At 42.6% G+C, this 18,245-nt stretch overlaps 2 protein-coding genes across 2 annotated transcripts; one reads left to right on the plus strand and one right to left on the minus strand.

Annotated features, from left to right (window-relative positions):
- Positions 1-2,207: 2,207 nt before the first annotated feature.
- LOC146634773 (uncharacterized) lies at positions 2,208-7,997 on the minus strand. The gene is made up of 5 exons (XM_085343373.1): positions 7,961-7,997; positions 3,998-4,039; positions 3,637-3,909; positions 3,306-3,548; positions 2,208-2,410 (listed from the first exon to the last, which is right to left on the minus strand). Exons 1-5 carry the CDS (start codon positions 7,995-7,997, stop codon positions 2,208-2,210), a joined length of 798 nt encoding a protein of 265 aa, XP_085199499.1.
- Positions 7,998-11,854: 3,857 nt separating this feature from the next.
- LOC146634774 (uncharacterized) lies at positions 11,855-13,384 on the plus strand. The gene is made up of 3 exons (XM_085343765.1): positions 11,855-12,238; positions 12,384-12,700; positions 12,909-13,384. The coding sequence occupies exons 1-3, from the start codon at positions 11,994-11,996 to the stop codon at positions 13,262-13,264; spliced, it is 918 nt and encodes a 305-aa protein (XP_085199891.1). The 5' UTR covers positions 11,855-11,993; the 3' UTR covers positions 13,265-13,384.
- Positions 13,385-18,245: the final 4,861 nt, after the last annotated feature.

Consider the following 18,245-nt stretch of genomic DNA (forward strand, 5'->3'; position numbering starts at 1 on the left):
CAATTCTCAGAATCTCATTGACTATATGAAAAGGATGAATGAAGGATATCTGCATACACAGGAAAATGCTTCCTTACTGCATGTGCAAAGGTCTCGTGACGTTCATCAGCACTGTCCTCTCTGATGTGAACCACAGAGTCTGGCTCACAGAACAATAGGTGGAACTTTCCCACTCAGAGCCACAATTATCCACGCAGGTCAGCAGTTGACCTCAGATGCATATCTGTGGACTGTGGAAGGACATGCAAGCTCCTCACAGAATGCCCAAACACGAACCTCTTTAAAAAAAAGTTCAAATCAAGCTTGATCATCTGCAGATGGAAGCATGATGCTGCAGTAGATTTCACAATATTCCAGTAGAAGAAGAAAGATGGGGCTTTAAGCTCACGTACAGTACAGGCAGACACCGCTCACACTACAGTTATGATACCAGGCCTCTAGTTTAAACTTGTGAATTTAGGGATTTTAAAATGAAAACATCATCAAAGTTAAAGGACATGATCTTAGCGGGTATCACATTTACAATGTGTTATGTTTTTTATTCGGTCCTCCTCACTGCCCATCATCAACATGACTCAGAGACACTGAAGAAAGCTAGCACCCTCCAGGAAGTAAACCAGATCGAAAGACGTCATATTTTACTTTTTTTTAAAACATTTATTTATTGGTTTTAACCGGTTTTACATGGTGCACCGTGAACATTAAAAAAATAATAAATAAATAAAAAAGTACCACAACAACAACAGAAAGAACATAGTAATAGAAACGAAAACAAAGCAAACCATAACAGAAGGGAAGGACAGATATACAAATCAAGTTAGAGTTTCTTCTTAATGTATAAGTTATTTTCTCCATAGATAGTATAGATGTCAGTCCATTAAGCCACTGAGATACTCCACATATTTTTGGATTTTTCCAGCCCATAGCAATACAGCGCTTGGCTTCCAAAAGTCCAGTCGTTAACAGAGCTCTGTTGTTTGCAGCAGGTACAAAATTATTCGGGTATATGTATTTAAAGTACATATTTTAGGATGAAGTGGAATCACATCACCAATAATTTGACTCAACAGATTTATTACCTTTTCCCAAAAGATTGGACACTCCCATATGCAGTGACCCTGTCCACTCCACCTTTAATACAGGTGTCTGGGGGTTTGAATTGAAATAATGCATTTTTGACAGTGTAAGATATTGTCTTGTTAACCATTTATATTGAAGTAGTCGTGATTGCACATTAATTGTGTGACTCTGGGCCAAGGAGCATGATTTATACCACTTGTCATAAGATATATCCATTTGCAAATCATTCCTCCATGCCTCTAACATAGACTGTGTTGATTCTTTGGAATTTTTCATAAATAATTTATACAATGCAGAAACTCGGCCTCTCCCATTTAGATGCTTTATAACTGAGGAGTAGGGGGGGATTTCTAAGCTGTCACCTTGTGTGGTTGAGATAAAAATTTCTTAATTGAAGAAATCATATTTTACCTTTAAAACATTTTACAGCAAACATGACGGTGAGCTGAGGCAGTGTGGGCGTGGCCAGTGGCTGGATTAACATCCATTTAACAGTCTTAATCACATATCATCCCACTGATGAGCAGGAACATCTTCTGTTTTTTCTACTGACTGCCACCCTGTCATGGTGCTGTGCTTGGAGACCAGCTGTTCTCCAGCAGTCTTGAACAAAGACTCAGACATTAATGTGTTTGTGGTGAGAAACTTTAATAGTTTATTATTACAGCGCAAAACCTGTGTAATACACACACAGTCACAGCTGTCATGTCTGAAAATACAAGTCATTGCAGAGCTGCAGGAAAACCTTTAAATGTCCCAAAATATTTTACTTAAAAGCATTTTTTTTAAAAACCCACGAAGTGCTGCATAATAAGACCAAACATGCAAAATCCCAGTAAAGATACACCAGCAAAGCTGACACTCTGAAGACACACCCCCTGCTTTTATACTGGTTACTGGAGCTTCAGGAGGGGCCAATGATGTCACAGAACAGCAGCCAATCAGAGACAGTAGGATGAAGGTCCTCCATAAGGCAGAGTGCGTCCTCACTTTCCTGTTCAGAGACAAACATCAGCAATTGCAGCTCAGATCTGGTGACCTTTGACCTTTCCTAACACACACATGTATGTGCTCTGTGACTCAGCTGACACATGTCTTACCTTTTAGCTTCCTCCAAAGGAGCAGAACTAATACCAGAACCAGGCACGGACAAAATCGCCATAGGTTAGGGACCAGGTGTAGTCGAACTCGACCTCTTCATCTTCCTCTATTGATTTACTGTTAGCAGGAGGGGTTTTTTTCTTGGTAGTTTGGGGGCTTGAAGTACTGGGAGCATGAGTCGTTGTTTTAGGGGTAGTAGGAGGAGGAGCTTTTACAGTAGGAGGAGGATCTGCAGGAACAATGACAAAGATGGTTCAGTTAGTTTATTGTCTGGTCAGCTCATCAGTTCCAGTAGTCTGTGGAAGCTTCCTCACTGATAGACAGAGCTGTCTGAATTCTTGAAAGACTAAAGAAAGGATCTTCAGGTTACACTGAGGATACACTGAGACTATCTGTCATGAAATTCTTTATTTATGGACTTTATCAGGCACAGGATTGAGAGGAGTGCAGTGACGGTCTGGACGTACCCATCTTCTTCTCTCATCCCAAGACCGCAGACAGAAATCAGCATTAAAGAATAAACGAGTTAGATCAGGATCAACTGCAGACGATTGGATCGAGGGATTCTGCCTATCCTGAGTCCTCTCCTGTACTGTCCTCACACACACACGACTGCTAGCCGACCTACAATACCAATGGACAGGTGTGTCAACTGTGGTGGGCCCGATCAGCAGAGGAGATGGTCTCATTCTAAACTGACTCCCTGCATCTTTCACAGCAGCTATAAGATGTGCTTTTCTCTGCGGTTAAACCTTAGTGACTCACATTTGTGTGATTCATTCAAATATTCTCCTCTTGAAAGAGAAACATGGGCCTGAAAAGAAACTAATGTTCACATCTGTCAGTCACAACCTGTCTCTTTAGTAAATCCAGCAGAGTTTTAAAGTCAAATAGAGGTTTTGTGCCACCACAGTGAAGATGGACTTCTTTGTTCCTTCTTTAATATTCCAACCTTTGTAATGATGGGATAATTTTCTCTGGCTGCTCTGTTTATGTGACCTGAATACATTAAGAGAACATGTATCGATAAAGTAAGATATAACCTACCACCTTTCATTGATCTGTTTGACATTTCTACTAAAGTCCAGGAAAACAGGTTGAATAAGAAAGATCATTGCACTGACCTCTGACTGTCAGCCTGCTTTTAGGAGTATGTGGATGATCCTCAGTGGAGCACGAGTAGAGACCTTCATCAGACTTTTGAACATTAGCGAGAGTCAAATTTTCTTTAGGATCAGGTTCAATCATGTCCCCATCTTTATAGAAATAAGACTTCACCGGTTCACCATCTCTGGTTTGACAGAGCAGAGTCACATTACTTCCTGTCCACACAGGAGATGAAGGGATGTCCAGGATCAGGGAACCAGCTGACCAACAGAGACACAAACAGAGTGATACAGAGACAGACTTCCACCAACACACAGAGTCATACAGACACAGCTGGAACATCTGTACCTGAAACAGTGATGTTGACTTCATCACTACGCTGTCCAGATGAGCTTTCACAGAAGTAAGCTCCATCAGAGGGGTTACGCAACTTGAGTTGACACAGAGAACTTTTAAGAACAAGGCCTTCAGCTGCTCCACATCTCTCAGTGACTCCTCCTCTGGTCCTCTTCACTGTCCATCCATCAACTCTTTGTTCATCATCATCATCATCACAAGACAGAATCACCAGACCACCACGACTGAAGAACTGCTTGTAATCTGGAGTTACACTCAGAGAGACTGAAGGGCAGACAGATACACAGACAGACTAAATGTATTTGTGTTCTTGTTGGAGTCTCACTGATGGTTTTCACTTCCATCTACTCACCTGCAGAAACAGTCAGTGCAGAGAGATGCAGCACACACACACCTGCAACAGGAGGACAGAGGTCACTGAAGGTCAGAGAAAGTGTGAAGGTGTACTACATGGCTGGGGAACTCCAAGCCTTGTGTTCTGCAGGTTTCAGATGTGTCCTTGATCTAACACAGCTGATTTAAATAGCTAAAACATCCTCAACATGTCTTGAAGTTCTCCAGAGGCCTGGTAATAAAATAATCATTGGAGTCAGGTGTGTTGACCCAGGGTGAGATATAAAACCTGTAGGACACCGGCTCTCGAGGCCTGGAGTTTGACACTCCTGGTGTACGGGCTTCATTCTCTTAAATCCTGCATGATTCATCAACAGAGGTGGGCATTACCAAAGTAAAAATACTTTGTTACAGTGCACACTCGGGTAAAAGTGGGCGGGGCAGTAAGTCACACTACTTCAGCATCTAGCTAGCCCTGCTGAAGAGGAGCGAGCATAAAGGGAGTAACGGTTTATTATAAGTCAGGTCATTTCAAATGCAGCGTTTCTATGAGCACAACAAACATCAGCAAACACACAAACTATTTGTGTGCAGTTTGTCTCACAGTGTGTTACAGTTAACGGTCCAGCTGCTGTATTTCAAAGAGAGGAAAGAAAGAGAGCTAACTTCACTCAGAGATGGAGAAAGATAAGAAGATAAGAAAGAAGGACAGGAGAGGACGTAGAGCTTAGATTTAAGGGAAGGACTTATGCTCCACACTCCATGGATGGAGTGTGGTGCTCTGTCTGGACGAGTAAGGCAAGCAGTGCTTTAATCTACATATGGGACGACCGTGACTCAGGGGGTTGGGAAGCGTATCTGTAACTGGAAGGTCGCCGGTTTGATCCCCCTCTCTCTGTCCTGGTTGTTGTGTCCTTGGGGAAGACACTTCACCTACTGCCTACTGGTGTTGGCCAGAGGGGCCGATGGTGCGATATGGCAGCCTCGCTTCTGTCAGTCTGCCCCAGGGCAGCTGTGGCTACAACTGTAGCTTGCCTCCACCAGTGAATGAATAGTGGAATTGTAAAGTGCCTTGGGTGCCTAGAAAACGCCATATAAATGCAATCCATTATTATTATTAAATCTGAAAAGACATTAGACATAAAATGGACCATCATAATCTCGTCATAATCATCATCACAGACAGCGCCATCATAAAGCTGCTCATCTCTTAGTGAACAGGCATGGTGACAGATTAGATTCCTCTTGGCCAACATGATGATGATGTAGAGCAGATAGCATTTGAAAAGGGTGTTAGTTTATAATTTCAATCATTATTGGTGATACAGCAGATATTTACCCAACTACAGAAGTGATAATATTTTAGTTCAGTTCATTTTTATTTCAAACACATACATTCACCAACATTTCATAATATCATCCCATGCAGTTGTTTGAAAGGGAGTAGTCAGAAGTATATACTTATTTAACTCTGACCCCTTAGGTTGACATCTTAATCATTTCTTCATAATTCTATCTAAACACACACACAATTTATTTTCCTCATATTCAAGTAAAAATATATTTAGATTTACTGATTTGCAAAAGAAAATAAACATCACTTTGACTACTGTGTTGGGTTAATTGTGTTTTCTTCATTCTTATACTTATTTAATATTTATTTTTTGAGTTCTATTTTAAACTGGTTTATATCCCTTTATATCCTGATCTTTATTTCTTCTTTTAACTCATTCCAGAATTTAACTCCCGCTCTTGAAAATTGAATCTTTTCAATGTTGTTCTTACTCTTTGTATTTCTAAATTCCACTTCCCTCTAAAATTATACCACCCTTCTCTCTCTAAGAACCATTTACTTATTTCCATTGGGAGCATCCCTTTCCTTGCCTTATATATTATTTGCACTGTTTTAAACTTCACCAGATCCTGGAATTTTATAGCTTGCGTCTTAATAAAGAGTGTGTTTGTGTGAGCCCTTTACCCCTCCTGATTTATTAATCTAATAGCCCTTTTCTGCATTATGATTATAGTCTGAATATTACTTTTATATGTATTTCCCCAAACCTCTACACAATAACTCATATATGGTATTAGTAAAGCATAATATAGCATGTACAATGTTTTCCTATCCAGAAATTGTTTTGTTCCCCGAGACAGCAATGCCCCGAGCTAACTTTACCCTCACATAAGTGATGTGTGATTTCCAACAGGCCTTATGATCAATGATCACACCAAGAAATGTTATGGTATTAACCCGTTCTAGATATATATTATCAACACAAATTTCAATGTTAATGTTTTTTTATAATTTCCAAATAACATAAATTTTGTTTTATTTAAATTTAATGACATTTTCTTTTTATCAAACCCCTTCTTTAATGTGTTTAACTCCTTTGCGATCATGTCCAAAACCTCTTGCAATTCCACACCTCAACAAAGTATATTGGTATCATCTGCAAATATTTTAGTAACTTCGATATTTTACAAATATCATTTATATACACAATAAATATTTTTGGACCCAATACTGATCCTTGAGGTACTCCAACATTCAATATCCACCAGTTTAGATTTAAACTCATTTATTTGTACATATTGCTGTCGATCCATCACATAGCTTTTTATCCAATCCAATACTACACCCCTAAACCCACATTTTTCCAGTTTGATTATTAGAATTTCGTTACCCAGGGTAGCCATTGACCTATCTCTAATAATCGGCTAAGCACCACAGGCTTTCAAGCTGGCTGTAGTTAAACCTTTACTCTCTAGACCAGCAGTCCCCAACCTTTTTTGGGCCACGGAGCGGTTTCTGTCCGAAAATGTTTTTACGGGCCGCCCTTTATGGTGTTGCAGATAAATGCAACAAAATAAAACCAGTACCAGTACCTAAAATACAAGATTTGGTCATAACACACGGGAAAAGACCCATGGAAACCGAATTACTGATAAAAATGATAAAAATATAAAGATAAAAACCCTGAAAACCATAAATTTCACACCTGGTATCAGTCTGTGGCCCGGGGGTTGGGAACCGCTGCTCTAGAGCCTTAGCCAATTATACGCCAGTATCCAACCGTCCTTTTATATCAAAGAGTAGTTGTCAAACAGCTAACAGATCATCTGTGGAGGAATGGCTTATTTGAAGAGTTTCAGTCAGGTTTCATCACAGCACAGAAACAGTGAAGGTTACTAATGATCTTATCTGATAGTGGACTCATGTCAGTGTTTTGAACAGGTTATAAAACAACAGTGTAAGAACAGTTTCATGGTGTAAGATGCCAGTTTTGACAAGTACAGACTAGTGGAGAGTCATCTGGATTATCAGTGTAACGGTCTCATCCTTCTCTTTCTCTTTCTGTGTCCTTTATATTAGAAACCGTCAATCCCGCCCCCACATCACCCTGACTCGTATCATGAACAGGCTTGTGTCCACATGAACGTGCAGACTTTCCATTGGAAAAACAAAAAATAAAAACAGTCTTTTTACATAAAATGCACAAAATCGATCTCCAGCACTATCACAGGAAGGTGCTGATCAATAAAGCCTGTTAAACGGTAACAAAGCACATGTAGCATGAAGCCAAATAAAGGCACACAGCTCTGATGCATAAAGACTTGTGAGCACAGAAGCAGAGTTTATGACAACCTTCTCTCTGGAAGAGGTTTTTCCAAACTCTGTGCTCACTGCTCTAAACGAGCATTTACATGTGGATGAGCTCAAAGTTTGCAGACTCTCTAACAGAGTTCAGAGTCAACTGAAGTTCATGCACACACACTCGGATCCAGGTTAGAAACCCAAAGGAACAAACCCGCTGTCCACCACACCTGTGGTATTTTAGAAACTTTCAGAAAGTCCAAGCAGACAGAGGCTGAACATAAACCCTGCAAACATCTCTGTGTGTTTGTGTAAAGGAGACACACACACTGAAAAAGCAGCTCCTTCGGTGTGTGTGCTGGATCAGAGGTTGGAAATTCTTCTTACCGTGCAGCAGGATCACAGACAGCAGCCTCATTTTCATCCTCACAGTCCCGTTACAGAGCTCCTCACTGCCTCGGACCTCACCCTCCTCTCAGGAGACTCTCAACAGGAAGCTGTAGCACTCTGACAGGAGGCACCGCCACAATAAAAGCTGTCCTAGATAAACACCTGTGCCGGTCGCTTCCTGTTCATGTGTTTCAGACACGTACAAGTTAACTTAATAAGTTAAGTTAGTATCCAGCATCAGGCTCAGACAGCACAGGCCTCCCAGCCACAGCCAACACTGGATTAGTCTTCAAGTTTTCTTTCTGTTGTTGTAATACTGTATTCACCTTACAATATGGCACAATATAAATAAAACTGGAGACAAAATTACTGACAAATTTATAGTGATGTGATCAAGATGGTCCAACATGAGCCGTTCTTAAACTTTGCTGGAAGAAAGTGAGGAGAGAAACAAAGAGCTTTGATTGGACAGTGAGTCAGAACTCAAACTGGGAGAGGTCAGCATCAGCAGTGTTGGCCAAGTTACTTTCAAAAAGTAATTAGTTATACTTAGTAGTTACTTCTTTAACAAAGTAGCTGAGTTTGTAACTGAGTTACAATATTTTAAAAGTAACTAATTACTAGGAAAAGTAACTATTGCGTTTCTTAAAAAATAACTTTAACCCTCTGAGGTCCACGACATAATCAGCCGTTTTTGATATTTCCTCTACATTTCACCTTTAAAAACAATTTACTTTGCCTTGTTTGGTATCATTCTTTTCAGCACAACCTCACATGTCTGAATTTACTGTTATTACTTCATTGGCATAATGTGTTTCTTTTTTTTTTTTTTGCCTGTCCCGTTTGGCTCTTTTGCCATCAGAATTGTTGTCTAAAGGCAAAGAAAGATGCCCAACGGATTTACTTTACCAAATTGACCATCCCAGCCTTGCCGTAATGGTCCATTTGATTCACCTTTTATTGTTTATTTTATTTTCACTTACTGAATACGGGACAGACTTGACTGGGGGAAAGAAGGGGAGAAAGAAAGAGGGAAAGAGAAACAGCTGAGAAGAGGGACGGGGGAGAAGGGCAAAAGACAAAAACCAACAGAACGGGCAGAGGAAAAAAAATGCATATATCAATCACCTGGATCACCTGCTGAGAAAGAAAAAAGAAAACAAGCAGAAGAGAACAAGAGTAATAGAATAAACAAGATCACAATGATATATGGGAATATGACAGTAAATACTAAATATTAAACATTATTGTGCAGCACATAAGATCAACAGAACACAGTGTGCTTTGAGGTAGGAGCCAAAAAGGGTGTAGTTTGTGGGTGTGATCACCCGTGTGTACACCTGTGAGCATGGACGCGCTTGTTTTTAAAAGGTTCCTTCATGTAACGATCTGCTAGAGGGTGTGGGGGGGGCCACAGCCCCGTCCTCCAGGGCATGAAGCAGGTATGGAGGAGATCAAAACTCCAGACATCCAGAGGCCCCCAGAACACAAGAGACCAAGGAAGACTAACAGAGGGGCAGCTGCGCCACTGTCCCAGTAAGAGCTGAGGAGAGTCCCAGATGAGGGCTCACTCAGCAGCCGCGGAGCAGAAGCCGGGGGGGGGGGTTACAGTGACGCGCCCGTGAGCTCCGCCGGCAGCCAGCTGTGCCTGAGTGACCGAGCCCCAGGCTCCAGGCCCCAATAAGCAGGGGTGGAAGTAACGAATTACAAATACTCACGTTACTGTAATTAAGTACATTTTTTGGGTACTTGTACTTTTACGAGTAATTTTTCAAGTGTGTAATTTTACTCATACTTGAGTACAACTTACACCATGTAATCTACTTCGCTACTTATAAAATCAAAAGTCACTACTGAGTACGCCTACAATTTGAATTAATATTCAAACCTTTCGTCTGCATTTTTGCAGCCAATAAGGCCGTGCAATCGCAACCGCGCCAATTTAAGACGTAAGCAAAGAATAAACTCCGCTGCAGCAGCAGGCACAGGTGTCTGGAGGTGCTACATGGTGGAGTACAAACTACTTTATAGACGGAAGATTTGGAGACAAAGAAGCCAAAATGGAGACAGAGGACAACACTGTCAACCATGAAAACGACGTAGAAAAGACGGAGGACGCGTGCCCGTGGCCATACCTGGAGGAATTTTTTGTGTACAGAGGAAGAAAAGGAGACAGCGTCCAGAAGCAGTGCAAACTTTGTTTGACCTCTACAGTCATTTCAGCTTACAAGACTTCAGCATCTAATCTAAAAAAACACATTGAGGTAAGAGGTTTTACAACTATACGTGTATGATATTGCTTTCTTATTTTTCATGTGTGTTAAGGTTACTAGTTTGGCTAAGATATTGTCACCGCCATTGGTTAGCCTGATATTAAAATAAGACGGAGCTAGCTAATGTGCGTATGTGCATGCATAATTGAGCTACAATTCGTAGGAATGTTTTAGCTTATTATTTGGATAACCACCGTCATTACAATAAATTAAACTTGTAGTCATTTAAAACTCACAGGCCTACAATCAGCTGGCCTATTTAAAAAAACAAACAAACAAACTTGAACACAGTGCTGAGCTGCATCTCAAATTAATCTTCCAGCTCTCAGCTGACATGTACCAGAGCCCGCTTGATGGATCAGTTGATCAGTATCATTGGCCTGATATAGGTCTATCATAGTGACATGGCTCTTAATCAGTAGGGTTATATGTTTCCCAATATGATATCTTTTTTTAAAGAACATAATGTGGATTGGTTTTATTTGTTAGCTGTATGGGCAGCATTTTTGTGTATGTGATCCCTTTTCTTAAATTAGATTTGCTAGATACACATATTTTGCTCTCTTAGTATTTTTAGGACCTGACTAATACTGAAAACTTTAGGGTGATACTGATAAAAAGGAGTTAAAAATTTAGATACTGATACATTGGTCGATACTCTTATTACAGATAGTATACATATTACAGAACTTAGAATGTATACAGAAATTCATGTTTTTTGCAATGATCGTTCAAAATTGGTTTACACTTGTGAATAAATACAGCAATATATCTGCAAAATTTGACCAATTCACCACTCTTTTATACTATGCTCAACAATCAAAGATTAGCTCAAGTCTAGTTGAATAATGTTTTAAAAATGTGTTTTCTTTTAGTGTTAATCACAGTGATGTTATGAAGTAATGTATGAACCTGACGTATGATAATATTTATCTCTACAGAGGAAACATCCATCGAAGACTGAGCAGTACAATATCACTGTGGCATCAACATCTCGACAGCGAAAGACCACAGCCACACCAAACAAGCTCTCAGCAAATACACAAGCCAAGTTACCAGACCTGATGTTGAGAGCTGCAAACAAACATGTTCCACAAGCAACTGTTGACAAGCTTGTCATCAATTTCATATGTGAGGGTCTACAGCCATTTGCAGTGGTAGAACAGCCATCTTTCAAAGAATTGGTTACCACATTACAACCTCAAGCCAAAGTCATCTCCAGACCCACTGTCCGTGCCAGAATCTGTGAAGCTGCTGATCACATGAAGATGACTTTGGTTGCAGCATTGGATAAAGTCAAATTTGTTGCTACCACTACTGATTGTTGGTCAGCTCATCAGAAAAGTTACCTTGGAGTCACATGCCATTGGATAGAGGAAGCGTCCCTGGAAAGAAGATCTGCAGCACTAGCATGCAAAAGATTGAGAGGGTCTCACACATTTGACATGCTTGCTGGTGCGCTTGATGATATCCATTGTCAATACAAGATTAGAGGCAAAGTTGTAAGAACCACAACTGATAGTGGATCCAACTTTGTCAAGGCCTTCCACATGTTTGGGGCACAAAATGATGCAGATGAAGCTGAAGATGAAGCAAACCCAGAAACTATTGACCTGACTGACCATAGGGACTACCATGAGGCAAGTGCAATTCTTGATGAAGACTCTGGTTTGGAGTATCAACTTCCGCCTCATCAGCGATGTGCATGTCACCTGCTAAACCTTGTGGCAACAACTGATGCTGCCCTAGCAGAGAGCATGAATGAAACCTACAAGAGGCTCTCCCGTGCAACCTTTGCAAAATGCCAGGCCATTTGGAACAAAACTGGCCGATCTCATTTGGCTAATGAAGTGGTAGAGGACAAGTGTGAGCTACAGATCATTCGTCCCAATGCAACACGATGGAATTCAACCTACCTTGCCATTGAAAGGATAATACGCATCATTGATGAGAAGGGGGAAGATGCCATCAGGAGCATTTGTGAGGAGTTCAAGGTGAAAATGTGAGTAAAATTGGACACCTACCAATATGGTTTCAAATTTTGTGAATTTTCCTTAATGGATGGTTAAAAACGTGAGCAGACTCTTAATATTAAATCAGAAGATCCCTATTATAGTCATGGTGGGTTTTGTTGTTGTGTCTTACAGGTTGAGTCCTGCAGAAGTTGCATTCCTAAGGGAGTACTGTACCACCATGAAGCCACTGGTGAAAGCTTCAAACATCCTTCAGTCTGAGTCCACTTCCTTTATGGGATGGCTCCTGCCAGTAATCCAACAACTACTGTCCAAACTTAGCAGGCTGGAGACATCAAGCAAGACATGCGTGCCACTCATCAGAGCCCTGCAAAATGGCCTTCAAAAGCGTTTTGGAGCGATGATGGAGGATCCAGAGTTGGCTGCAGCTGCAGTCCTCTTACCCAAGTTCAAGACTTCCTGGACTGACAGAGCAGATGTAACAGAGGCTTGTAAGGATTCATGTGATCCCATTTTTGTGTATTTTTACATTTGAACACATGCTTAAGTGAGTATTTCACCTAATACATTGTAAGTTATTGATGGTCTGTCCTGAATACTAAACAATCCTTTTTGAGAATTTGCCGATTTTAAATTTGTGTTCAGGAATAATCACTGAAATTTAAATAACAAAATTGTGTTATCTACTTGCAATTACAGCCTTGACATACATCAAACAACATCTTGAAACGACAGAGCATGAGAGTGAGGATCAGCAAAGAGAGTCATCTGATGAAGATGAATTCTTCTCCAGACCAATCTCCAGAAGGCTGCAAAGTGCAGTTGAGCTTGATGGTTATCTTGCTTGTGCCACAGACACCATGGAGCTGCTGCACTCCTTCTCAGCCATCAAAAACCTCTCTCTTAAACTGAACACAGCTCTGCCTGCTTCTGCTGCGTGTGAACGACTTTTTAGCTGTGCTGGTCTACTCTTCACTGCCAAACGAAGTCGGATTGCCTCTGTTAATTTAGAAAACCAGCTCTTGCTGAAACTGAACAAAAGGTTCAGAAAGTAAAGTGTGAAAGAAATGCTAAGACTTTAAGACACTTACCTGCCTGTTGTTCAGTGTATGGGGAAAAGTTTAAATGGTTCTACGCATGTTCAGAAACATTTTTGTCATTGTTTTAACAAACAAAATTCCCTCTTTTATATCTATTTATTTACAAAACAAGTTACCTTTCTATACCTTGTTCATCTGAAAAATGTGCTTTGAACATAAATATTTATACTGGTGAATCGAGTTGAATGCCTGCTATTGACAACAGAATAAAACATCAGTCTGTTAAAAAGTAATTAATACTCTGAGTAGTTTTTGAGAACAGTACTTTGTACTTTTACTCAAGTATTTTTTTTAACACCAGTACTTTTACTTGTAATTGAGTACAATTTAACCAGTGTAACAGTACTTGTACTTGAGTACAAATTTTGAGTACTCTTTCCACCTCTGCTGATAAGCGGCCGCCAAGGAGTGAGCCGGTGTGTACCTGGATGCCCACCCCCAGACACAAAGAACCACCAACGCACCGATGTCTGAGGGAGTCCGCCACTGGCAGGGGAAGTGGTGGTGGGTGGAGATAGGCCTCCAAACCTTAGAGGGCCTGAGATGTCCCCAGAGAGGTGGTGTCTGATACCCAACCTGACATATAGACACAGACATACAGGCACACACAGATACAAACATCCATTCCCAAACATCCATGTGTACAGCGTCTCTTTATAGACATAAAGAGACGTTGTACACACGATCACACTCCCCAAGCGTACTCTACAAACCGGGTCTAGGTGCCCTTGCCCCTGGAGGGGGGAACTGCCCCCAGACCCAGGTGGTGTTACCCTTTTCCCTGCGGTGGGGAGAAGCAGACCGCCCCGACTCCGCAGCAGCAGGGAGGCCCCACACTCCAGACTGCAGTCGGACGGCCAACTCCTCCTCCTAGCCCCCCCGCTCCAAAAGGCAACAGAGAACAGGGGTGAGAGAAGACTCCAAACCTCCCTCCACCCGCTCATTGTAGTGTTGATGCATGTGTGTTCTAAGGTGCATTTAAAACCCAGGAGGGCATGGAGCTACCTGCCAAGGAGCAGCAGGTAAGCGCATGGTCCCTCCTGCTAGCCCTCAATGTCTACGTGTATTTAAAATTGAGAGGTGGGCAACGACGCCAGGGGTGGGGTGTACACCCTGATGGTAATTTGGAGTCCATGTAGCGTGCCCACCCCCAAGATCCTATATGTATGTGTAATGAGAGTGTGAGTAATGTGAATGTCTAAGTTGTGGGATAAAATTGTGGCAGAGGCAGCCAGAAGGGGACAGAGAGGGGGGGGTGGGGTGGGGGGGGGGGTGGCCTCCTCTGCACCCTGGTGACATACCCCTACTCCAAGGCCCTGCATGTGTGGGTGGTTGTGGTGGAGCGGGAAGAGGGAGGCAGCTGGAGATGGGGAGGGAAGGAAGGGAGGGGCAAGTGACCCCTCCCTGACCCCAGTAGGCACCCCCATACTCCGCGACCCGCCAGGGAAAGGGGGCCCAGGCTCATCCGGACCGGGGCCCAGTACAGCAGCGCCGCTTGACCCCACAGAGTCTGGGACAGTCCACCCCACACCACCACAGAGAAAACTGCACCCACCCCATCATCCACTCATCTTCCAGACTACATAAGACAATAAACACCCAGGCTGAGATCTTCCTCCACCTCTCCTGTATCTCCCCCTCCTGCAGAGAGAGTTCCTGAAGAGAGGAGACCTCCTGCAAGATGTAACAACCTCCCCCACCAGTCGAAGAGCCCCCCAGGTGGCTCGATGCACTGGCGGCACCCTGCGCCAGGGCTGGGCCCCCATACAACCACCCGCCCACAACCCTGGCAACACACCAACCAGGACCCAAGCCCCAGCCAGGGCCCCAGCCCAGAGACGGAGCGCCCCCACAACCCCACTCCCGTCCCGGACCCACCCCGATAAGTCCCGCTTTTTTGTTGATAGTTGTCTTGTGTTACTATTTATTTGTGTAGAATTTGGGTCCCTGTGGGCTTTGTTATTATAGGTAAATAAAATGAATTTGTTATCAGGTATGTTATTTATAAGTGTATTTTTTTGTGTGTATATATAAAATGAAATAATTATTTATTCATTTATTAAGGAAAAAATGAAAATCAGCCAGGCTACCAGGTCAGTAATCCACGTCCGTCAGCACGGACCCTCCCCTAGCCCCGCTGCACGCAGCCACGAGGAAACAGTCACCCGAGAGCCAAAAGAGCCCCCAACCGGACATGACCGCTACCCCGGGTTGAGCCCCCCAAGGAAGATGCCTCCGGGGAACCCCCCGACGCCCTAAGCCTGTCCCTACCCCCACACCAATCACAACAGTGAAGGCGGGACCAAACTATGACCCCCCACCCCCACTAGGTGATGGAGCTGATCAAAGGAGCCCAGAGCAATTGATCTGATGTGGTGGCAGAGGCTGTATCAAGACTAATGTAATCTAATAGATAATTTCTATATTGGTTAGAATTAAGATTGTTTTTATTTTTCCAGTTCATGAGGACTGTTTTCTTGGCTATGCATAGGGCAGTGAAAACCATATGGGCGATATTCTTTTCTGAAGTGACATTATCTAAGCTGCCCAACAAACACACTAAGGGGGAAGTTGGAATGTTACATTCACTTTGAAGTGATTTAAAGTGACCGGGAAAGAGAGCAGCTTGTAAACATGAGCAGAATTCTTTAGAATTAGAATTGTCGATAGAGCAGCATCTGCATTATAAATGCAGTGGTATTGAGTATAATACAGTCAGTTAACAGTCTGTGTGGGTACGTGTGGTGAGGGGGAGTGGGAGAGCAGGTAATGAGTTCAAGAGTCTGATGGCTTGTTGGAAAAGCTATCTGCAGTCTGAAGGATTGGGCCCCGATGCTGCGATAGCGTCTGCCACATGGAACGAGAGAAAAAAGTCCATGTGAGGGGTCAAGCATGATGCAGGAGGCCTTGCTGATGCAGCGCTTGTGGAAGATGTCCTAGAGCAGAGGGAAAGATGTTCCGATGATTTAGGCAGCCACTTTAATCCGTTATAACTGGCTGAGATGGCCAACATTGCAGTTTCTGAACCACACACATATATGCAGCTGGTCAGAACGCTCTCTGTGGTGCCCCTGTAGAACGTGATGAGGGTGGCAGGACGGAGGCAACCCCTAACTTGTTGAGTTTGTGTAACAGTGGGAATGTGATTTTGATTTAACACAGTCCCTTTCCACCCCGTGACATCCCCCCACACTGAAAGATTAGCAGTCCCTGCTAAGGCCCAGCTTCCAGTCATGCAGCCTTCTTGGAGTGCGGTTCCTTTTTCTACCCCCAAGTGAAAATATAGCAAAGTGCGCCATACAGTCAAATGCCACAACGAACAATCCCTTTCACGTCCCCATGGGCGACCGTGGCTCAAGAGTTGGGAGTTTGCCTTGTAATTGGAAGGTTGCCGGTTTGATCCCCGGCTCGGACAGCTTTAGCAAGACACTTCACCTACCGCCTACTGGTGTTGGCCAGAAGGGCTGATGGCACGATATGGCAGCCTCGCTTCTGTCAGTCTGCCCCAGGGTGGCTGTGGCTACAACTGTAGCTGCGTCCACCAGTGAATGTGTGTGTGAATGGGTGGATGACTGGGTGTGTAAAGCGCTTTGGGGTCCCTAGGCGGGACTAGTAAAACACTATACAAATACAGGCCATTTACCATAGCATAGCTACCCAGAAGCCTTAAGGTCCTAAGCTGCACCTAGCTGCTACTGTGGGGATACTTCCAGCCTTCCTGGCTTTGTGCTTAATCCCAAGCACTAGCAGCAAATCATTGCCCCACATCCCGCAACGACAACATAGGCGAGACGTTCCTCATTTCCTCTTCTTGTGGCTAAACACTCATGTCTGCGCACACTGTCAGGGGGCCCTTGGCTAAAACTCCAAACAGTTAATCCTCCATCTTCTTATTTGGCCTATCCCTTTAAACCACAGCAATACTGGGGCACTGGAATACACATACATCATCATATTTGTTATTCCCCCAGCTACCACCAACTGCTCTTAACTCCGTATTCTGTCGACAACGCCAGTTATGTAACGGTGGGAATGTGATTTTGATTTAACACAGGTGTTATTAAAGGAGGGAAACCCTCCTCAAAAATGGACGGAGCAGTGAAGCAGCCAAGGGAATGCACCGAATTAAAAAACTGTGTGACTGAAAATAAAATTTATTATACTTAAACAGTTAAAAATATAAAATGAATTAAAACAACCCTGGCCAGGGGGAACAACACAAAAAAATTCAATAAAACAACACATTAAACATCCAGTGGCTCCGCCACGGAATAAAAGTCACAAAAAATTTGAAATCCAGGTGATCGTTGTCTAATATTAACATTTGTTTGATGATCTGAAACATGAAAAAATGAGAAAAGAGGAAAGATGTGAATCCTTTGTCACAGCACTATGAACTGCAGTTCTTTCCATTTATTGTGACATATATAGTGTGTGATGTAGGTTTGCTGTAGAGGGGCCACGTGTTTAGTTTACTGGTTCTTGTATGTCATGTGTATTCTTTCTTGCACTTTGAACATGTAACACTTATGTGCGTGTCTCAAATACTCCCAGATCAAAACAAGAGTATGTCACCCAAATTTGACACCAAAGAGCTCAAAGATTTGGACCAGTAGGTTCGGCTACGTACAGGAGAGGCGAACTGAATGAGACTCAGACAATCGCGAGTTTTGAAAAATAGCCGGAATTGTATTTTTCTTTTCAATTAGAAATAACAGGACATTATGACAAACACACAAAACACTTACAAATGAAATTATTCCCTTTCGGTACCGGTACTCTCTTAATAATACCTTTTGGCGAAATCACAGTGATCACTCGATGAAAACAAAAAAAAAAGAAATCTTACCTGGGTGCACCCTTTCTAGAGGTACAGTTCACATCTAACAATGAACCACAATGTCAATCATCAGCATATGAATGTTAACACTTATTT

Source organism: Diplotaxodon limnothrissa, linkage group LG3, assembly GCF_057381915.1.
Source record: "Diplotaxodon limnothrissa isolate DT_005_m linkage group LG3, D_limnothrissa_male_GT1.1, whole genome shotgun sequence".
In the NCBI taxonomy this organism is placed as follows: Eukaryota; Metazoa; Chordata; class Actinopteri; order Cichliformes; family Cichlidae; genus Diplotaxodon; species Diplotaxodon limnothrissa.